General features: G+C 36.7%; 1 protein-coding gene across 1 annotated transcript in view; it reads right to left on the reverse strand.

Moving 5' to 3' along the window:
- The window catches only part of PTPN21 (protein tyrosine phosphatase non-receptor type 21), a 42763-nt gene that overhangs the window by 13317 nt on the left and 5145 nt on the right, over positions 1 to 24301 (reverse strand). Inside the window, exons 3-12 of the mRNA XM_050898232.1 lie at positions 13712 to 13881; positions 11418 to 11515; positions 8830 to 8897; positions 8314 to 8384; positions 6910 to 6997; positions 6622 to 6710; positions 4409 to 4496; positions 3616 to 3695; positions 1605 to 1665; positions 990 to 1074 (exon numbers count right to left, since the gene is read on the reverse strand). Coding sequence (XP_050754189.1) covers positions 990 to 1074; positions 1605 to 1665; positions 3616 to 3695; positions 4409 to 4496; positions 6622 to 6710; positions 6910 to 6997; positions 8314 to 8384; positions 8830 to 8897; positions 11418 to 11515; positions 13712 to 13881 — 898 coding nt within the window. The remainder of the gene's footprint in view (positions 1 to 989; positions 1075 to 1604; positions 1666 to 3615; positions 3696 to 4408; positions 4497 to 6621; positions 6711 to 6909; positions 6998 to 8313; positions 8385 to 8829; positions 8898 to 11417; positions 11516 to 13711; positions 13882 to 24301) is intronic.

Here is a 24301-nt window from a genome sequence, read left to right on the forward strand (position 1 = left end):
CTTAGATTAGGAGTGTACATTCCTTGAGAATTCTAATTAGGGTTTGCTTGGGTTTTTTCTTTCCTTTTTTCAATCAAAGGCATACCAATTCTATAACTTGCAGACTTCCTTAGCCTTTGAATTCCCCACCACCTTGTAGTCTAGCAAACTCTGAGAGAAACTTCTCTCTTCCGGCATCCTGGGTTTAATAATTTTTTTTAAATTTTTTGTCTGAATTGTCTGGGGGCTACTCTTTAGAGCTATTAAGATCAATATTGACAAGGACCTCACAATGCCATAACATACCAGTTTGGTACATGAACCAAAAAACAATGGTCAGCTTAAACTCACACAAGGGAACACAGTCTATAGTTGCTGTATATGCTATCATAACTAACTTTGCTCGTATCCCATAGGGGAGCATATGGAGGAGAAGTGGCTGAGGGAACTAGGGTTGTTTAGCCTGGAGAAAAGGAGGCTGAGGGGAGACCTTATCGCTCTCTACAACTACCTGAAAGAAGGCTGTAGTGAGGTGGGTGTCGGTCTCTTCTCCCAAGTAATAAGCCATAGGACAAGAGGAAATGGCCTCAAGTTGTGCCAGGGGAGGTTTAGATTGGATATTAGGAAAAACTTCTTCACCGAAAGGGTTGTGAAGCACTGGAAGAGGCTGCCCAGGGAAGTGGTTGAGTCACCATCCCTGGAGGTATTTAAAAGACATGTAGATGTGGTGCTTAGGGACATGGTTTAGTTGTGGACTTGGCAGTGCTAGGTTAATGGTTGGACTTGATGATCTTAAAGCTCTTTTCCAACCTGAACGATTCTACAATTCTGTTTCGCATTAGCATGTACGCCTAGAGTAGCAGCAAGCACTTCAATGAGTGTTGTAGTACAAACCTATCCCATGTTGACCCTATGAATTTATTCAGCTCTAGCTAAAGTAGCTATAAATGCAAATTATAGCTTTTACCTTCTAAAGTTGTGTAGTGTGGCCTTGGATTTAACGAACTTACCTTGGGAGGATGCATATGGTTCAGTGTAATGACCATTGTAATGCAGCTGAGGTGGTGGAGGCATCATATAAGGCTGAGGCTTGGGCTAAGAAAGCAAGCATCTTATTGTTAGTTAAAAACTCATGATATATTTTAAAAATAAGCCTTGAAGATTTTTTTATATATCATGTATAATATTATATATATAATATATAATGTATAATACACACACACACACACACACAAAGCCTTAGTCTTAAATCATTTCTCTAAATCTGCAATGTAAGCTTCTCCTGTGAGGTCATACAAGAAATAATAAAAAAAAGGAAACAAAACCAAAATCACACACCACTAACCCAAGACTGTATCTTGCCATCTGACATCTAGGAGAGTCTCCTAGAGACAAAGCAATCAAACTAAAAATAGAAGTGTTTAAAATATTTTTCATTGTAATTATTTTAATTCCATTATTTAGATATTACATAGCAGCTTTTTCTACAAGTCAGAAACGGTTCCTCACATCCTAGAGTCATCTTTTTCACTGCTCATTTTATTTTACTGAAGGAAAATAATGTCTGATTCAAAGTCAATTGAAATCCATAAAAATGCAAACATAAAACTATTTGCTCTCCTTACCATAGACATCCTGGACGAAGACCGCCTTCTAACAGGATTCACTGTAATGGGCTGGGTTTGTCTACAGAAGAAATTTTATGGGAGAAATGATTCTTAACACCACGAAGACCTATTTCAAACCTTGGCAAGTGCTCACAAGTTCAGTTAAAAATCACTCTACATCTCTCGGAGCCAGGCCCTGTGTTAAATAGTCCTCCCCAACAGTGTCAAAAGGAAAGAGCTCTGTACATAAACCACCATCACAGACAGTAAGAGCAGAATCACAAAACCAGGATCAAAATACCTCAGTTATTTCTTTGCCTCTTTTCTATAAAGCATAAAAAGGAGATGCCCCTGAAGCACTGCAGCAGGGCAGAAAAAGCAGCGAGTAACTGGGGACTAGTTCCAAATTTGAACCCCATATAAAATCTCATACTGTAGGTTACCTGTTCTACAAGACCAGACGTAAAGTTGTTTCAGAATGTAACATTACAGATGTTACAGGAACTGGAAAGCCTGACTATACTGCATGAGCATTTGTATGTTCTAACATTCAAGCTAACGGTAATAAACTTCCACAATTTGTTGGACTGCCTCCAGGATGTAAGGTTCAGAAACCTTAAGCTCCTTTTTCCCCACCCTACACTGCACCTGTACTCTGCATCTTGCAGCAAGACAGAGGTCAAAAGACAGCAGAATAATACAAATGCAGGAACTGCCAGATTTCAGAAAGAAAGATGATTTTTCAGCTCACCCTTTGGGAAGTGAAGGACGAGAAAGGATTGGAAAGCGTGGAAGGGAAAGAATGAGGGAAGATTTCTGAGAGCCCTCCTCGGGTGCAGAATCCAGGGAGTCTCTAAAGACAAGGTAGATACAGATAAAGAAAAAAACCCTGAACTTAATACAGATATGCATAAGACAGTTTTCAGCAGCAGGACCAGATGACAGGGAATCTTAGAGTAGAGATAATCAGAAAAGTTTTTTTGAGGACTTTACCTATTAATAAAACCATGTTGTGGTGAAAGGGTTAAAATAAGTAATCCTAGAGACTGACATTCAATACAGAACTATAGAACTGACATTATTCAGACAGCAATGCACAAGCCCACAAATGCACTACTTCTACCAACATTTCTTATTCCTCTCAAAAGGCAGTCAGGTTTACAAGCTTAGAGGTATGAGGTCTACTCTATTCCAAATTAATGTTACTCTTCTAAAATAAATTAGCACTGAACACACTAGCAAGTCATCTGTGGTACAAAATATTCCATTATCTTTCCATTGGCCTCAGCAAATTTTGGACCAAACCCTCCATAGCTATCTTCTCATGTACAACGAAGAGGAATGGAACATTTGGGAATGATGCTTTTTTATGACAGACTATTCACTGGGTCTAATTCTCTATTCTTTGACTGAAGTAACTTAACTGAAGGAAAGCCATACCAGTGGAGCAGCTCAAATTCCAGCCCTTGATTTACAAGCTGGAGACCAGCCCATTTAAATTTAATTTGATGAATTGTATTAAATTTACTTTGCACTGGTGCTACTTGAGCTATACGGATTCCATGGATATCCAAAGGACCACATACCTCTCAGCTGTCAATCCAGCACATTTCAGGAGTGCTTCACATACACTTCCCGCCCTTTTAAAGGCCCCTGGAGTGTCCTTTCAGAGCAGTTCACCCAAACCGAGGCCAAAATCCCAGTGATTCCAGTAGCTCACAAACATTCTAGCAATAGTAGCCCCCAAAGCAACTAAAGTCTGTCACAGCACTGAGATCCAGCAGCAGGGGCCAAACTCTATTACTTTTGGTAAGATTTCAGTGTTTAATATTGTCCTCTGTTATAAAGCAGAACATGTTTGAGAAACTAGTGATAAATATTTTCTCAAAAAAGATTAAGAAAAAAAACCCAAGTCATTAATTACTACCATCTAAAAAGGACAGTAAAGACATTACAAGGTTATAAAAGATTTCACTTCCCAATGGAAGCTTCAAGGGCACCAAGAGTTCTGCTAATGTATTCTACTTACAGGCTGCATTTATTTAGTCTGTAAAATTTGTGTCTCGCCACACACATCCTCCACACATATTTTGCTGTTTCCATATCTTCCTGCCAAAAAACAAAACCAAAATTTGCATATTAGGCCAAATATGCATACCCTTCACTTGCTTTCAGACAAGCCACTGAAATCTTTAAGATTAAATTAGCATTGACCAATTTTGTTTTAATATAGCTTCATTACTGTCACCAGGTTTTCCCTAAAACTGTATTTTGCAGGCCTGAACATGCACTCTAGCCTAGCAACTTTATTAGATTTATGAAAGTTGAAAGTAGAAGCCTTTTGTTGAAGACACTCTTACCAGCTACAACACTAACACAATTTACAGTGTATATATATCATGCCATAAGATTGTCAACAGCTGCCGTCTTGACAAAGGCAACTGGTAGATGCTACAGAAAATTAATTCTGCAAGGAATGCCGTGGCCCATTCCAGCAAAGCTGTAAGACCATGTTTATCTTTAAATGCCACTGATTTAAAAGTCAAAAAAACACGTTAGAAATGTTACTGGAATGAATGAAAATGTTTATGACCACCTGAACCAACCTTGACAACGTATTCAACATAAAAGGTCAGATTTTTAATGCCTTCCCATAGAAAGCTAGCCAGAGACAGTATTATTACTTTTGAGTCACTCATACAGTTCAAAGTTGCTAGATATATAAAAAGTAGTTTTTATCCTTTGAGTTAAATTAGCAGTCTTAATTTGTGTTTTTATTTACTGATGCCTTAGTGAAAAAAAAAAAGTAAAAATCTACTCACTGTTTGGAATTGGATTGTCTCCTCTTTGTTTGCCAGCTCTAATGCAAAAAAAGATTTGTTGTGGGACATGTTGGCAATATCATGCCACCTGCAGACAAAAGGGATAGAACATGACTGGCAAGCTCTGATTTTCAAACCACGGAAAATGCAACTGAAGAACAGAACCACCACTAAGAATATGGATAAAAAACTGAGGACAAATAAAAAGTTCATCAATTTATCTGAACAAGCTGAAGACCATCACTTCCATATCCATTAAATGACTGCTGAAAGGAAAATATGTATGTGACTAACTCTTTTGAAGATGTGCAACATGTACAGTAATAAGTTTATTACTTGTCTTCCACTTGAAATTCTTTCAAGTGTTCTTTTTAAAAAAAAAAAATAAATCAAATTTAGACAAATTTAGTTATCAGTAAATTATAGTGTCCTGAGTGCTTGAAAGCAAACTATACATTCTAGGGAAAAAAAAACCCTACACTAAACAAAGCCATTAAGGCATTATTATACATATTTTCTAGAACTGTTTTGCATATTGACAGATGAGAAAAAGTTAGATCGCAAGAAATATAATACCATATATTTATTCAACTTCTGGTTAAATATAAATGTAGTTTGATCCATTAGTATTACATTAGTGTAAATACAGCCTATATCATTATTTATTAAAAGAATATTCTGCAGTGCACAAACACAGAGAAAAAGCACGATCTACATACAGGACTCTCTCTAAAGGTAATTATATGACTTCCATTTTCATTATATAGATGTGGCTGATCGCATTTTCTATAGCTACTCACCATCATATGCGTGAGGTACAGAAACATTAATGTCCCCATTTTGATGTAGAACAAAGACCTCTCAAATTTAAGGCCTTGGTTCATAGGCATTTATGGACACAATTATGAAATTACTTGAACCAATCTGAAGCATAACCCAGCCTTTGTAAATTGTACAAGTGGGTCATTTGTCTATGCTTTTTTGCCACCCAAATACCATGATATATCTATCCCCAGTAGAACTGCCCATAGTCATGCAACAAGTAAGCAATAGAGCAGAAAAATGGATCCTGAAATCGGAATATGAATACTTTATGATGCTCTCCAATGTGCAACTTTTTTCTTCTGTTTACACAGACACTGCATCCACAATTCTGTGGGAAATTATGTGAAATGCATGGACAAAGCTTTATTCCTCTCCCCTGTGGGCTTGGAAAGTCAGACAGCAGAGCTGTTGTTGCTTCATTCTGCAAGAAAGCAGAGTAGGGCACTTCTACCACTCTACACAATTAAAAAGAACTTGGCATCAGCTCTCCTATCAACAGCAGAGATAGAGACTTTTGTGAAGGACAGTTAACAGTACTGAATTTATAAATTCTATTAAACAAAACCACTAACAGAAAGAAGCACAGTTGCTACTTTCTCTAACCCCAGAAATTCACCATGAGTTCCAGTAACTGTTGGACCACAGGATTTCAAGATTCTGTTCATATTCAGCCAAAAATTCAATTCTAGAAGATTAAAGTTCGCTAAGAATAAAGCCTTTCTTGCTCTAGTGATAACTACAGATTACTAAGATTCACTTCAAAAACCATCTTGATATGTATTTTTTTAAATTTATTCCAAATTCTGTCCAAAGATGCCCAAGCAACCCCTCTTGAAGTCGGTGGGCACCAGACCATTTCACATGAAGACTGAATTTTAACTGTTAGGTAAGCTGCAGACGCCTATGTCTACAATTTACCTGTCAGAACATTAAATAATAAACTAAAACAATGTATGAATCCAAAATAATGAAACAAATGCTATCATGTGACTCTCCTCTATTTCTTTTATATATAATATATGAAAGGAACTCCTGGATAATTTTACAATTGAATATTTCTAAGTAAATTGATGTGCCCATCTCAGGACTTAAGTTGTTCTATGTGCAGAGAATTGCTCCTTTTTGACTCAATAAATGTTTTGCAATGGAATGTATATTAAATGTTCATTTCTTAGAATTAATCTGGCTTAAAGAGATTCATCCTGCAGTCAATACGTTGAAAAATTCCCATGGACTTCTGTATTCACTGTAGTGTAACGACTACAAGACTATGTTCGATTTTATCAAATGAATAAATGCACACCATATCTAAGAGTCATTCATGCTAGTGAGGAACACACATAAAATGTGAAGTGCCCAAAGATATTTTAAGCAAGAACAGTACTAACCTAAATACAACAGGAGGACGACCATTTTTGTGTTTCACAAAGATACCATCAAGACATGCTCCAATGAATATGTCACTTCCTTGGCTGTCCTGTAAGAAGTTGCAAAACATTATGCAAATAGAGAAAAAAGTATTTGAAAGCAAAGTTACATGAGAAGTAACTACTTTTACAATTCTGGGGGAGAAAAGGGGTGGTGTGGTTTTTGGTTTTTTTTTATTTTTGGCAGGAAGTAAGCCTTTTTACATAGGGAAAAAAAGCAACTGAGACAAAGATCAAAGCCCTGTTTACCTTTGCAGGATAGGTCTCTTCACCATAGCCCTCCATTCTCTCTACTTCTTGCATATATAACATTTCCGCGTCAGGAGGAGTAAGGCCTCTACAAATGAAAACAACGATCAGCTAGTACTGTCAATAAGAAAAAAACATCTTTGTTTTACTCTGACTGACAACGTCAAAGCTTGAAAAGCATCCCCAAGACATCCAGGCTACCATCAAATCATGATGTTTTCATCTGTACCAATGGCTGATATATTTGTCTCAGCCTTTACACTTTGATTCTAGTAACTTCTTCCTCTCAGGCATCTCTAGGGGTAAATGGCAACAAAGACCAGTTAAAATTATCATCTCTGCTAACGGCAGACAATTATCACATTCTTCTTCAAATCCATCACTGTCATCCTATTTTCTCACTTTATCAGAATTATTATTCTGGCACACATGTTCAAGACCTGAATTTCTCCTATTGCAGTATACATGTTTAGGACCAATATGTTTGGTCCTAAGTTTGATGCTTCACATTTCAGGAAAGAGAGTCTCATTTTCTAAACACTGACAGAGTTTTAACTGTAATGGTTTGAAAACATGAGAAGGACAAGATCTGTAGATAAAGGTAATATTTTTTTTTAATTAGACCAACTGGCAAAGACTTGCAGTAGTATCACAGGGATTAAAAACTTGTTTCCCTACCTACATCAGTTGATCTCACAAAAGACATTATCTCTACCTGCAAAATACTGTCATGCTCATTCTTATGTCTCTCAATACTTTTTCAATCATCAGTCTCTCTGTTTCTTCACTCTTTCCTAATGTCACGCAGATCAAGTTTTCTTTGCTGAACCTGAACCATGCAATCTTGTTACGAAAGCATTTCAAAGATAAATGGATTTGAAATTTTCAAACCGTTGTTTTAAAACAATACAGGAAAAAATAATCAGTATTACTCACATAGTCACGAGTATTTTTCACTGATGAACTGACAACAGAGAACTTAACTTTCCTTTGTCTTGAACCACTGCATCTTAGCTATCTTTTACTTAAGATCATAAGCATTCTGGCACAGTGACTGTCTCTACCTTTCTACTGCCCTCAGTATCTGCCAATGTTGTTTATCAAGAAACACCTTTACTGGGGTCACAACTTCATATAAACAAGTTTCAGAAACATTATGCAGGTGAAGTCACATTATTTAATTGTGTCCTGTATTCTTAATTTTCAAGCAGAATCCTCTCATTTATTTTAACGGTCATTCTGTTCTCTTTTCACTTTCATTCAGAAAAAATTCTTGTAATTTTAATGCAGATGTATCAGTGAAAAACTCATTTAAATGGGAGGTGAAATTAGTCCAACCATCTTCTGAGATTCCCAACTTCCTGAGCTACGGAAGCAATCACATCAAAGTTTTAGAAATTTTACCTGTACTTCTGATGTAGCAAGGCAACTTTCTGTGTCGCTTCTTCCAGTATTTTTTCTTCTTGTAGCCAACCCTTAAGGTAAGATAGCATTTATCAAATGAAATACAAAAAAATTCTACAAAATTAAATGGTTATAGTTTCTTTACACAGGCAAATCAACCCTCCACTTTAGTCTTGGAGCTTAGATGCCGTAATATGCACACAAACAAACACAAAAAGCACAAACACTGTTTTGAAGTGGTTTTACTCACTTTCCCATCTCCACCCCAACCTTCTTTTCAGTGTAATATACAATAAAATTGAAAAGATCTTGCAAAATCTTTGCTTCTGTGCAATCTAAGGTGTTGTATCTCACTCCAGTCTCAAAGAAAACCTTTACTGAATTTGACAATCTAGGGAGCAGTAAGCTAGATGGATCATGGAGTCTTTAATAATAATTTGCATTTACCAATCTAAAGAAAGATTTAAATTTATCAATTTAAGAATTTAAATTTATCAATTTAAAGTAAGTACTTACCACTGGAAACAAAGCAAATCTTTGTAGAAACTCCTGAGATTCATACTGATCATAGTCTCCAAAATCAGCTAAAAAATAAAAAATTTCTTGGATTCAAACATTTGTAACAAAATGATTCAATACCCGATTAATTGCAGCAGGATCTCCAAGTAGCAAATCTCCATCCTATTCAACTACGATCTGAAAGTAAAACAACGGAACAAACTAACCAGTAATGTTTATGAGGAGGAAAAGTAAAACCACACCCATCTTTTCATCCTGTTCAGAAAAAATGATAACACTCCTTGTGGATAGGAAAGGAGAAGAAATGATAAAACAATCAGAGTGTTGCTCCAAGTTCCTTAGTTCCTTGGGTTTTTATTTGTTCTTTTTAATCACAGAATGGTTGAAGTTGGAAGGGGCTTCTGGAGATCTAGCCCTAAGCAGGGTCAGCTACAGCAGATTGTCTCCAAGCCTTCTCTGGTCAAGTTTTGAATACAGAGGATGAAGACTTTACAGTTTCTCTGGGCAATCTGTTCTAGTGTCTCACCACCTTCACAACAGAAAACTTTTATTATGTTTAGACGAAATTTCCTGTATTTTGATTTGTGCCCATTGCCTGAGAAGAGTCTGGCTCCATCTTCTTTACTCCCTCCTGTGAGATACTTAATTACTTGCAGTATAGGGCCAGCAGACTGCTCTAACTTGCAGCTGGACTCAAACACTGCACAGAGTAGCTGGAGCACCCTTCCACTCTCAAGCCTTCCACAGCTCCCTGCACCCAGACATGCAGAAAGTGGGACTGAGAAGCCTTCCCAGACTCAGGGGCATGCTCAGAAGGGACTTAGTAACCGTTTTGATTTTAGTAACAGCTTTGATTTTACGTCATGCCAAAGGGCATCCCAAGGAATTTGCCTCTTTTTCTGTTTCCAGGAAAAAAACTAGCCAACGTTTCAAAGAAGAGAAATAAAAGAGTCTAAATTGGAAAAGTTATGTACCAGTCTCACACGAGAAACTGTGGAACAGCAGTACAGAACTGTACGGAACGACTGCTCCCCAAAATATAAACACAATACCCAAGTATACACATCCTATTTACATTACCACAGATTCTTGTCCATAACAGTATAATTTTAGAGACATTTAGGAACCAAATTTGTATTAAACATTAACAATTAATATGAAAGTTATTTATAATGAAAGGGGAGAACTTGTGACATGCTACACCAACACAGCACTTGAGACAAAGCAGTGTTTAGAATTAGCCTATTGTAATTATTTCAAATACAGACCATTCTTGAAACCAGTTCACTCGAAACAGCAAACAACTGCTTCTGTTTGTTCACCAGCTAAAATTAACTAGCCTACCTGGTATAAGCTACTTCAGTCATTGAAGCACATTAATTTAGAACCTGCGTTTTTTCTGAGTTGTTTTTTCACTGTGTTATCAACACATACAGTTTCTCTCTTATACAAGACTGAAAAAGGAATGTGAAAGCTAAAAGGATAAATATTTTCCATCTGGAAAGAGGATTATATTGAAAGATTTCTATAAACAACTCACTGAGCAGAGAGACATTTACACTGTCCAAAGACAGGAAAATAACAAAGCAAGATTTTGTCAGTTGAAGACCATTAAATCCTGGCTTGGATTAAACAGATTCACTGTTATACAAACAAGGCACTAATATAATTCACCCTACTCCACTGGTAACCACATTTTCAAAAAACATAATCATCATCTTTAATGTGATACTACCAACACATACAATTAAAAAAAACACAAAAAAAACTTAAGTTGTATATACTGCCAATGATTTTAAGTCCCTTTCTATTTTAGCAGATTTACAATTGCTGTTAGACATACTGGGGTGTGATTCACTGTGAAGCAATATACAAACACACTAAACAAAGCTGTTGCCATCAAAAACGTTTATTTTAAGAGATTTAAGATTGAACAAGCATGTTATCAGGGAACACCAGACATGATCAGTGAGACAGACTTAGGACTAGTGGTTCTCTGGTGTATGCTGTATCCCATCTGACCTGTTAGGAAAAATAAAGCAGCCATTTTCATGTAGGTATCATAGAAATGGGTCTTCAGGACCTATTTGAACATAGGAATTGTTGACAGCCTTGCATATTAACTTGAAATAATCTTAGGTGTTAGGATATTTGGGAGAAAAAGTGGAAATACAAGTACTACTGTACATTCAAATTTGCTTATTTATTAAAACATGTCTCTTTCTCTTGTTACCATGTCAGAATAGTCTTCGTTAACAGAAACAGATGAAAGGTCTGTCGATGTAAGCAGACAACTAAAGCCTTTGCCCCCAAAGGAACTCCGATGTCTAATTCAAACCCAGCTCCTGAAAATACACGTTAGATACCCAGGTACACCTCTGAGGACTGTGCAGAAATACCAGCAAATTCGGGGCCACTGATCCCACTGTTCCCTCTCCTCAGCCCATACGACAAAGTTCTAAGGAGCAAGCCTTTCATAACTTACTGAATTGGGTCTGACTGATAAATAGAAAACATGCAATAGAAAATGTATCACCCAAGTTTCTAATGCAACATTAGCTAATTGGCACAATTGCCTTACTTACCCTGAACAGCTAAACCAGCCAGATGTATCGCTTGTTCCAGTGTGCAAGGAATGTTGCCCTCCAAGATGTCTTTCTTTAACTGTAAATAATACTGATACCTACATGGGGAAAAAAAGAAAAAGCTAACATGGGCTTCCTAATTTAAAGAGAGTGCAAATGAATATGCCTGCATTTCCTGTTGCCCCTTTCAGCCATCCATGGAACACCCTATCTTGAGCCCAAAACACCTCAAAACTCAAAAATGCCACTATAGCTACACAGACTTTGCCAAGAAGGTCATTTGTCTTCTATAAGTCTAGTTTTAAAAGCTTCTTAACTTTCTCATATTGTATGTTAACTCTTGTGAAGTAAGGCTTTAATACTGAGAACATGGAAGCATGTGCTGCAATTCATTCAGTGATTAGAAAGATCAGGTAAACTCTACACAAATTTTCATCAGGCTAAAAGACGGCTCTCTTCCCTCACTATTTAACAGCCTGTTAAATACACTGACATTTTTTAACATTGTTTAGACTCTTCTGGATCCTACTACAAAAAAGCAGTATGCCATATGACAGTAGATAACATCCTTATACAACACACACAAGAACAGCTGGGACTAAACCCAGGCCTTAAAAAAAGGAAAGGAAAAAGTCACTGCATATCATGACACTTGGGGAAATAAGTCTTCCCAGTCAAGCAGTAGAATGTAAGCTCTTTCCATAGAACTGCTATTACAAGTAAACACACAGACGAAGAATCTTGACACTACCTCATGATAGTACAAATACCATCTCTTTTGTCTATGACATTTCCATTTCCTGGTATACATTAAACATATAATTTGCTTAAACACGCTCAATCTCATTTATATTGAAAAAATCCACAGATTTCTGAAACTAATCCAGACTCTCACTATCGTCAATCAAAGCAAGTATCATCCTCTAGGACCTGAGTATAAGGTTGGCACATAAATTCCTGCTTTCTATGTGGCAGCGCACTGCAAAATTGCTGTTAAACCTCCAGCATAAACATCATATTCTTTAAATAAATGCCAGAGAAGAATATTCAAGGTTTTTCAGGAAATTTAGCTATTCAATGCAACACTATGACTTATCTTACTCTAATGCATCCTAGTACACCAACAAGCACAGAATCCGAACCAAAGATTTATTTAAAAAAAAAAAAAAAAAGAAAAAAAGAAGACCACTAGAATGACTTTTTAAGCCAGTAAAATTGTTGAGAAAAAGCCCAAAACTTCAGAGTTTTCAGAAAGAAAATAATCTTACAGAAATTACACATAGAACAAAAACTAAAGCTGCCAGGCATTGAGCAATACATTACAGCACCAGTGTCTGCACCAAGAGGCTTATCTCCCTTAAAAGATTTCACACCACGATTAGTGGGAAAGGTCTCTGGCAAGGTATTTTAGCACCAGAGTATACAAAGACAGTTTCATGCAACCACAGAATAAATTAAGCTGGAAAGGACCTCTGAGTGATGATCATCTGGTTCAACTCCCCACTCAAAGCAGGCCCAACTTGAAGTTACCAGCTTAAATAGGTTAATTAATGCAAGCACGTATTTCTGAAATAACAAATACGTGTTTGTAATCCACTTACTGGTTTTGTACTCATTTGCCTGGTAAAAATAATAATTAAATCAGAACAACTATACACGTTAAGACAGTAGAAGCCAACGTATAGGCCCAACTGGCCAGTATATATGTTCAATTTTACTTTTCCCCTGCAGTCAGCACCACTTATGTGATGTTCCCCAGATTCACAGTAGAAATGGATATATGATATCAAAGCTAACATCCATCTTCATTGCCCAGTGATACACAAAAAAATCACAAGCTGAAGCTTAGCCTGTAGTTTGCCAATGTATTGTACTGAAAGTACAGAAAGTGCTGAAAGCATAATAAAGGAAATCATAGCTCAATAAAATCTGCATGTGCTTTGGGCAGGATGGACATCCAGGAAAGCAACATAAGGCTCTTCAAAACAAAAAAAAAGAGAGACAAGCATGAAGGGACTAAAACAATTAAAAGTCTGACCATACAAGTATTCCTACTACTGAAAACAGGTTTGAATAGATTCCTAAGATCTCCAAAAAGGTAGTTGTTTGCTTAGTTTATCACATATTTTAAATATTCGAAAGGGAAATAAATACACAGTTTGAACATAAATTCTGCCTACAGTAATAATTTCCATTTCTATAGAGGTGAGGGAGAGGAAAGCAGACAATTTTTAAATAAACCATACATTTCAGAATGCTGAAAGCAGAATTACAGACACATGTATGAAGTTTACCTGGTAATCTCCTGCTGAAGCTGAGAAACAGTAGGCACATAGAACACTACTCCAAAAAACACAGTTGGCTCCAAGGCATATTTGTCCAGCTGCTTTTTCAGAGGCTTGTCCAAATCTACCCATCTGCGCTGATTCTGCTTATTATAATACCACAGACTGAAATATGTAATCTGAAAAAGAGTAATTTCATTGATGAAAAAAAGTTAATATTGCGATATTAGATAAAATAAACTGTATGAAAGTCTTGCTACTTAGAAATAAAGGTTTTAAAACACTGACTAAGGCTACAAGTTATTGAAAACTTAGAGAACTGGAGAGACATTTAATATCAAAAGCAGACATTACTTCAGATAAGCAATCCATGTACATAAGGTCCCCCACCTAAAACATTACCAAACCTACTCTTTATTTGCAAACATAGAATCATAGAATCATTTAGGTTGGAAAAGACCTTTAAGATCATCAAGTCCAACCGTCCCTGACCCTGTTGTGGCAACTCACAGATGTTAGCAGTAAGCACTTATGTGTGACAGGAAAACTAAGGGAAGTGAGGAAGGCAAATAGAAAATGACATTGGACAGCAGGAGAGCAAAGTATGGCTTCTCTGGGGAACTGTCACGCAGGCTCACATGGGATGCTGAAGGACAAAGAGCACAGGACAGCTGGTCCATCAAAGACAAGCTCATTAAAGCATGTGTGGCTCATCCCACGAGCAAGAAAATGACCAGATACAGCAGCAAGCTACCTTGCCTGAGCAAGCACCTCTTGACCAAGCCAAAACACAAAATATAGTATGCACTGGAACAGACTGCCCCTAGAGGCTGAGGGATGTCCATCTCTGGAATATCAAAATCACACTGGACAACATCTTGAGCAACACAATCTAACTTTGATTAGATCTCCTCTGAGAAGGAGTTTGCACCAGAATATTCTTCTATCACTTCACAGTATAGTTCTAAATCCACACTGCAGAGCCACTCATTCAAATTTAAATTTCTCCACTATGTTTAAACTGATTAAAATCTGCTCCTGTAGTACTTATTTCATTCAGTTCTGGACCAGCAAACAGACATGGACTGGAAAATATTCATGTCATTATCGTAGCAAAACTAGAAATCATAATTACAAGTTTTTTAATTGAGTGAGGGAGATAAGGGAATGCTATGAATTACCAATTATGTCTGTAGGCATTTACATGGAAATTCTCCAAGTCCTTGCTACATACACAGTATTATATGTAGAAATGGTGGAAATACCAACACCTTTAATCCAACGCTTTTCTTTATATATTTTCAGATGTTTTTAGCTTACACAAAATAAAGGTATTAAGGATGAAGTTTTATAAAACAAAGGACTATTCCTCATAACGATTTTTTTACATCAATAATTTCTGTGAATTAGACTTGGAAAAATTGTCTACCTAGCAAATAAAGTATTTACGGTTGTTTTCTCAGAAGCTCTAGCATTTTGATGCTTTGGAGCACAGATCTGAAATTCATTGGGGAGCGACAGCTGGTAGTAGAGAAAGGCCACTTTAGTACTTTCCTGTGAAAACTCGCCTATATACATGTCTGAAAATTCATATACATACATCTTCTTAGTTTATAGTCTAAACAGGATGAAGAGTCTACCCTCATGGGATTCTGGCTATCCCTTACAGCTCTGACAGGCTGACTATGCATGTAACAACCACGGCATGGGCAGGTATGCTACATCCCAAACTTCAAGGACAGCAGTGAAGTCAATGCTCCGTATCAGCACGGACCATTAAATAATTTTGGGCACAAAAGTCAAGGTGTAGCATTAAATTAATAAAACCATCTATTCAATAAAAGCATTTTCTCTGGGAAATTAGCAAAACTGGGGAACTAGAGCCAATTCTAAGGCTTAATGTTCCTTTGACGTTGCATACTGGCAAAATGTACTTCTTTGCCCCTCTCTAAATTAGCATCAACACAGTTTTAAGTTGGTGCGTTTTGGTGGGGTTTTTTTTCCCCCTCAGAATCCTCAAAATTAAAATTACTGTTACCATGTAATTGCAAAATCAGTATTCAGAAAAAAAAAATGTTAGGATGAAGTCTGCCCATTTAACCTTAATTAAGATCCCTTTGCAAACTATAAGACAACTCTGGTCCTATTTGATAAAAAGGCAGGCTGTAATACAAAAATTAAATTTAACTAGAACTGTTCAGAGAAGAAAAAAGCAGTTTTTCAGTATAGTGGAAGATATCTGGAGAAAAGGCAGAATGCTGATATATACAAAATAGTTTCATGGTTGGGAAAGTTTAAAAATCACCACAGAGAAACAGACTGTATTCCCACATCAGAAACAGAGTTCTCTTGTAAAGCAAATCCTACAAACCCAATTTTTCATAGGTGGACACTGTGTGCTCTTCACTTCTGAATTCTGAAAACCAGAGTCAAAATTTAAGAAGTCATAAATACTTCCAGTTTCAAGAGGACAAAAGGAATATGGCTTCGAATACAAATACTATAAACAACACTGTTTTCTAAATTTCTCAGTCCCAGGTGCACAAAGTTTGCTGATACCTTAGACAACATTTGCTTTTATTTCTGTGCTTCAATCCCCCAACTGTAAGACATAGTGTGTGGTAACCTCGACCACCCCACAAGGATATTGAGAAGGCAGTATCTTAAGATTCCATAAGATGTTAGGAATTCTAACAGTAATACCACACAAACTCCATAAGAAAGAAATATTATGTTCACTGCAACATCACACACTGAAAAGGATAAAATGTACCAAATAACTACTCCTCAATCCTTCCTGCAGACTGAGTGAGGAAAGGAATGCATGTAAAAAGTTGTATTTCTCTTCCATTACAAGACTGTTAACACCATGCACACAGTCACAGGAGCCAAAGTCAGACTGTGATGATGACATCCTGTAGCTTCCGAGTGTTATAAATGTAATGTGTATATAATGCAAGACAGTAAGTAAACTAGAGGACCAAAAAATAAAAATAACAGTTAACGTTGAACTATATTCCATGAGCTACTTGATCTCACTTGCTAGGAAGAGCTCAAAAAAGAAAGCCTACTGTGCTGGCCCAGCCCACTTGCCCAACAGGTCAACCGCATCAGCCCCGGGCTGAGTGCCATCTGAAACATCGAACCACAACCTTCTGGGTGAGAGCAGAGGCCAAGGCAGAGACTGAAACCTAAGGGTAACAGCTACAGAACCACAGCAGCACACCAACAAAGTTGAAAGACTTCTGTAAAAGATACCACACAAACACTTTTGGAAACCAACTAAAAATGTATGCAAAAACTTCTAAGCAACCGTTTGAATAACTTTCATCTGCAGCCTCGGTGTATTTAAGCCTCAAAGAAGCACAGATGCGTAACAGAAAGGTAAGGGGAGAAAGAGCACAAACTTCTGTTAACACCACCGTTTCAAACCCTCTGATGTAAGATACTCCTGGTTCTACACCCTGAAGTCTAAACTGAATGTATAGCCTATTTTCAAGGCATGATGATCACTTGCACTAGTCTGTTTCTTTAAAACAGTGACCACTTTTTCTTGCCTACACACAGAACCAAGTAGTTACCGGCACAACAGACTAAGAAAAATGTTGCTGCATTTTAAAATATTCTCTGGAATCCAGCATATCTTTAAACAAGATTTTTCTGCCAAGGTATTTTCCCTTACAAACTCCTCCAATCTGGACTATCAAAAATAAAATGAAAGCCAAGCAAAACGCTATGGACCAAAGCCTGTCTTCTGACTTGTATGCAAACCTTTCACTTGACTTCAAGGGCAGAATTTGATCCTGTGAGTTTTCAGAGGAGCTTATGCACCCTGGAATATTCTCACTGATTAAAATAGAATCCATTTTTATTAATTGTTAAAACATTTTATTATTAGCAGCTCAGGACAACATCCAAAGCTAAAAAGAATGTCATGACATAATTCTTAAAATATGTTAAGCTGTTAAGATTAACACTACTTTGAGGTTCATTTATTTTAGTGACTTATTCATGACCCAACCCCTTTGAAGAAAATCAAACAGAAACAAAAAGAACATATAATTTCTGCACAGTTACTTTCTACCTAGCTCTCTTCTGTGACTATGGACAGGAATAATAAGCATTTTTGCATAAAAGTTCAAGAGTTATCAAGGACGCAAAAGTACCAAAAGCCCAACACAGTATTACAGCTCACAAGTTGGTGGGAGTGGAGTGACTTCACCTATGAAGTCAATCAGACTTCCTAAGCTAAGCAGAGGAGCTTTGTCAGGTGTAAGTGCCACAAAACTACATTACTGTAGGTGACTATATTATATCTTTTGGTATGATGTATGATGAGAGTCAGAGAAGTGGGGCTGATTAGTCTTAAGAAGAGACTAAAGTAAAGTCTTACTGTGGACTTCAATTGCCTAAGAGCGCGGTATACAGAAGACAGAGCCAGACTCTTCTTGGAAGTGCTCACTGCAAGTAGAAGCACTGGGCACAAGCTGCGATGTGGGAAATTCCAATTAGATCAGGAAAAATCTTCACAACAAGACTAGCCAAACACTGGAACAGGTAGCCCAAAAAGGTGTCAAATCTCTATCCTTGGAGGCACTCAAACTCACCCAGGCCATCCCTGAGCCACCTGATCCAAGCTGGCCTTCCTGAGCAGAGGGTGGGATCATGCAACCCTCAGAGGTCCCTTCCAACTCAAACTATTATGTGATTCTATGTCATTATAGAATTGGTGCTGACAAAGAGAAACAGCTTACTGAGAAATTCTTGGATGTAAATTAAACACCTTTTTTTTTTAAAAAAGGTGTTCTCTTTTACAAGCCCATTAAAAACTGAGCTTTACATGTTAAAATTCTCATCAGTTTCCACATCTATTGAGCAGACTTTACTGTTCCTCATCTGTTTCATAATTTGAAACGGAATCAATGAAATAGTCCTTCTTCCCTGTACCAACTGCCTAATATTAGTTAGCTATGACTAACCGTTACATTTCATTTTATTTTCCTTAATATGGATCAGCCTCATCCCTAATATAATTCCACTTTGGCTCTAATCTAAACATCATTTGTATATATCAGTTATTCTGATTAGCAGTACAAAAAAAATGTTTTAATATAGAATTTCAGGGTCTGTTTTGGTCACAAAAGACGCTGGTCACATCTAGAAAAGAAATAAAAATGACAAATCTATACACCAGATATCAAATGTGTGTAATCTTCTCACTTGAGCTTAACAGCACCTATTATGATCCCCAAACTTGACTGTGCCTTCCATTTTTTCGGCAATATAACATAAAGAAAAAGTTATGTTCCCCAGGATTTTGAGACACTATTATGGCCATCTTTAAAAGAAAAAAAAGAAAAATTACTCTCTATACAACCTCAGACTAAAGGAAAAAAACAACTACTTTTTGTGGATGGAAGCAGGGAGGACAAATAGACTTCACCACACATTCCCCTGAGGCGTAGCTGTGTTCAAAGTTTACTTCAAACTTATGTATTTAATTATATATTTCCCAGCTAATTTCCATATCCTATATTATAAATCTTACAGAATATCTCACAGGTTACAAATAGACTGGAAAAGAGAATTGTTTTCTAATTGTTAATACAGTGCCTTCTAATTAACACAATTTGCTGCCTGCCTCAAGGGTACAGTGACCTGAGGAATCATCATCGTAAGATGTGAGGCAAGAAATTAAAAAAAAGAAAACAATAACAGGGTTTACAGAAGAATGCAATCAAAATATATTTCCAGGCTTTTCCTCTTTTACACTCGTACATACAAATAAAACAAGCCATAAGACTTTCCTGAACAGAGTGCCGAAAACACCTTCTCATTATTGAAGAATAAGCACTGCAGTTGGATTTATAAAATCCCAGTTAGCCCAAGGGCTCCACTGCGTCTAGCTTTATTATATGCTTGGATACAAAACAGCTCCTGCCGTCAGGATATCACAGTTTAAATAAAGTGCATGCAGGAGAACTGGGTCAATAATCTTGTACTATGCACGACTGCCAGATACCAAGTGAAAGCTTTACCCTATGCCCAATGTTAAGAACTACAGAAGGAGACAAGAGGCCCTGAAAATTCTCCAGAAACTCCACTCTTATCACAGCAGACAACCTCCTCCACAAATCTTCCCAATCTCTAGAGCAGAAAGGATCTGGAGCAGCCCGGACTGGCCAGTGTACAAGATCCAAGACTTCCTGGAAGTGGTGGAGAAAAAAACCTGTGAGTCTTGCCATGTACCGGCCACCGAGTGGAAAGCTGCGCTCCTCTGTGTACTACCACGACCAATTCTTCTTGCAGAAAAAGGAGGACCGCTGGCTAGCCTCATAAAAATCCCTCGCTTTTCCCCATCTTGAAGCTACTCACTTTAGGGTACTTTTGCTTATACTATTTTCGTTGTTCTACTACTGACAAGATCTTCACCTGTAGCTGCAGGAGGAACTATTTAGCAGGGTAGCTATACGGACACAGACAGAAGTCAGTCATAAGTCTTAGTTCTTTCATAATGGAAACCTTTTTTCCAACATACACACAATTATTTTCTCTTAACTACTCCAATATGGGTTTCACAAATGCTATTTAAACAAAGCAATTGCCAACTATAGCTTAAAGCAAAACAGCAGGGATAAGAAATAAACAAACAAAAATCAGTACTTTGCAAGGTAATCTGAGATATTCTAATTTATTCAAATTAAAACATTGCTCAAATCACAATACACTGTGTTTTACACCCTTCAAATATCTTGAATAAACGGTCTTCTGACAGGCAAGGCAGATTCTACTCATCAGTACATTAGACAAAAGTAAACCAGCTAATTTACAAGCTAAAACCTTCATAGTGCATAGAAGACATTATATCCAAGATATATTTTAACCTCTTGCAGAAACAGGTCAGTTATCAACATGACCAAGAAATGTAGAAACATACTTTTTTTTTAAATCATGTTACTTTTTCCCACCACTGTCCAAGGCTCCGAGAAGGATGGACTCACATATCTGCTTTTTGACTCACACCTTACACAGCACTGACATTAAAAGGAGTATCACAGTCCCATTCATCAGAGGCTTAAATTCTAATTGCTTTACAACAGGGAAAAGCAAGATTTCAAAGTAGTCTAAAATTACTAAACAACAAACTAATGTCTTTCCTTCAGAAGTAAAGAAAACCTCTTCTGTCAAAATTAGTATAAAACTGTACAGCAATTCACAGACATTGTGACAGTGAAAAAATACAATTAAGTGGTATATTCAAATTCTGACCTAACTTTATAAAAAAGCTAAAGAAATCAGGGGCAAGGCTTCCTAATTGCCACTATTGCTTTCATGGAAAAACCTTAATTTTGTGCTGCTCAGTGCAGTAAGACTGAGTGCAAATCCTATACCTGAATGTATAGCTTTTTTCCTTCTGAAAAAGGAAGAACTACAATAATTGCACTGAGGCAAATACTGATTTTTGGCTGACTGCTCTGTCCTTCAATTTATCTTGGTTCCTAAATTACAATTACAGCACACTTATAATTAATATATGTTTTAAATGGAGTCAAGTTTGTTTTTCAATAAAGTAGCATCTTTTAAATTAATTAGATTACACACTGAAGGTCTGCATTTTTATATGCATTCTTCCATGACAATTTCTCCTTTCCTAATTTGAAGGAAAATTTGGTTCAGAGAGGCAACCACAGCAGTTCAACTATGAGCACTGCTTCTCCTCTTATTTCTCCAAGCATCAGCTAAAATTTTGTCAGACTTTGATACAAGGCATAAACATAATTATGCTAGTGACCCCTCTGTCATGACTTGGCACAACTTTTATTTGCCAGTTAATATGTTTACTGATACATATACATGTAAGAATATTTATGGTTGCACTTGGTCTTATTTTAAAAACACTCTTTAGGTATGCAAAACACACATTTAAGAAACCGCCACACTGAATTAAAGGTATTTTTTTGTGTCTTCTCCAAACAAGAGCTGATATTTTAGAATTCAGAGCAAAGTTTTACAGCATAGTTCAAGCATTTCTAAAGCACTGTTCAGAACTTCGAAGTTATTCAGGATCCGGATAACCTTGATTCCTTCTTTCCTATTCATGTCCAAAACAAACACAGGAACTTGCATATGCACAACACATACTCTCCACAGAAGTTCTCTACCATTAGTTCTTGTACTTGGGCCCAAATCTCTACCACATATCTGCAGTTAAGTCAGACTCTGCTTGTACACAGCAGCAGAATTTGCCCTTTCATTCTGGTTTGGAAGTGTTATTAGAAAACAGAAATAAAAGAAGATCCAGCAAGAGAGGTAAATCAGTTGTAACATCTCCTGCCAAGCATCCTACAGATACCTAGCTGTATTGAAATCTAAAAAAACCATTTCTGTATTTTCAAGTATTTAATTTGTATACTCATGCCCTGGATGCAAGATGAGCAGTGTTGCACATACTTTTTAAGGTAGCTAACAATCAGAGCTCTCAGCAGTTTTTCAAAACTTGTAATTCCGGAACGGTTTTCCGCAACAAATACAGCTTTTTGCATAAATCAAGTTTGGTTATAGTTCTCTCAAAGGATAAAAGACAGGCTGCGCTACAAAGGGTAAGTAACTTATGTTCCCTGTTCCCTTTGGCTTCTTTCCCCAGTTCCTCAGTGTAAGAGAGCTGGATTACATACCCGTTGCTGATGAGTCACATTCTGGGAATACCAGAAGATTTTCTTCTTAGTTTAATGCATTCATTTCACTTTTCTGTAAAGTCTACCATTCAGTAAAAAAATAAAATTGTCAACATACTTAAGACTTCCTAAACCCTAACTATGTGTCCATACTAGTATACAACTTGGAAATTGAGAAGTACTACTTGGAAAATCAAAAGAAAACCAGTGTTTAGACACACAAAGCATAATTTGAAGACTACTCATTTACATGAACATCTGTTAAAACAAATATCTTAAAAGCTGACACAGCATTAAAAATAAGCCATTCAATTCACTGTCCAAATTCAGTAATTGCAGACTACACCAGAGAGAAAGAGATATTTACAAATTTTACCATTCGATGTGTGAAAAGCTAGAGACTCCCCTCATACCTCCTGCAATAAACTGTTTCGAAGGTGCATGGGAACCACGTTGTAACTGCATAGCCCACATACGGTAATCCGAAACTGATGCCTTGGTTTTCATAACTGCATTAAGTCTCAGTATTCATATAAACAGTCATAGTTTCATGTTTAACACTTTGAATTCACACTCATGCTTTAAGGGTGCTTAGTGCATTAACAATATGCAACATCTTACAGAAAGTACTTAGTATTTTACAGTATCAAGGACTAAAGTTCTTTTTGCAGATTTAAGCAAAGCGCTGAGCAAATTTTTCTTTCTGAAAACTTTCTACTAAGCAAGCAGTCAGGAATGATCCAGTATCTGCTTGGCAAATGTGACTATTTAAAGGCAGAACAACATTTTTTGAATGCAAGCTCTGGAAAGTAATTTATATCCCTATTTTCCATTCCCTTTTATTGCAACACATTTTCCTGCCAAAATAATCCATGCAAGAATGCATGACTGAAGGAATCTTCTCAGAGTTCAATAGTGTACTGTCAACTCCCTTAGTCTGATATATGACTCTTAATTGAGGGAATTGCCATCTTTCTCTTTTTTTTTTTTTTTAACAACAGATTTTTAGGAGTAGCTCCAAAGAAAGAGATACTGAAGAATAGCTGAAGAAAGCTGCATCTCCAACGCTCTGTGACTAGTTCAATAAAAGCTAGCAGTCATCATTCAGGAAGACAAAGCCTTTGCGTTTTGCAAACCAAATACAGTTAAAATTCTTTACCTTCTGTTGACTTAGTACTGACATCTGAAAGTGGATAGATAAAATTGACAAACTCCATTCGCACAATAGCTGAATTCTAATATATAATATCTGATGTTTTCTAAGTAAACACTAGGGCTACGAGAGTACTTACATTCTCCCTTTGCTAGAAGGAGCAATATAAAAAAAAGTCATACTGTTGCACAGAATTGCATTTTTCCAAAATAACTGTACACTAAAAAAACATTTGGAGAATCTACAAGAATGCATATTGGGATTGAAAACAACCACAGTAAACAAACACTTAGAGATTAATGGAGTCACATCTATTTCATTTATTATTCTCCAAACAGAAAAGAAAATATTTCTGAAAACAACCGACTATATATAGCATTTCCTACTGAGAAATCCTACAGTAATGCATGCTGTGTACAGTAATAAATGTTTCCAGGACTGAGTCCTAAATTTATTTGCTCAATATTTGAGCAAAGTTATAAGCAGTTGCCATTGTTTGACAATGAAAATATAACATTTCAAAAAATCATAGCTATTAGACAATTATTTTCACGATTACTCTTATTTTGGTTACCTAAGTCTAGGGCTTTCATCCTGTATTCATCTCATATTCAAAACACCATTATACGGCAGACCACATAACAGACCAAAAGCACCTTTTTCAGAACAATGTTAGCAACACTAAACTTCTATTAAAAGTTTTCTCTCTCCTGCCCCCCAAAACTGCACATGCTGTCACAGTTTAATGACTACAAAATGAACTAAACCTTT

Source organism: Gymnogyps californianus, chromosome 5, assembly GCF_018139145.2.
Source record: "Gymnogyps californianus isolate 813 chromosome 5, ASM1813914v2, whole genome shotgun sequence".
NCBI lineage: Eukaryota > Metazoa > Chordata > Aves > Accipitriformes > Cathartidae > Gymnogyps > Gymnogyps californianus.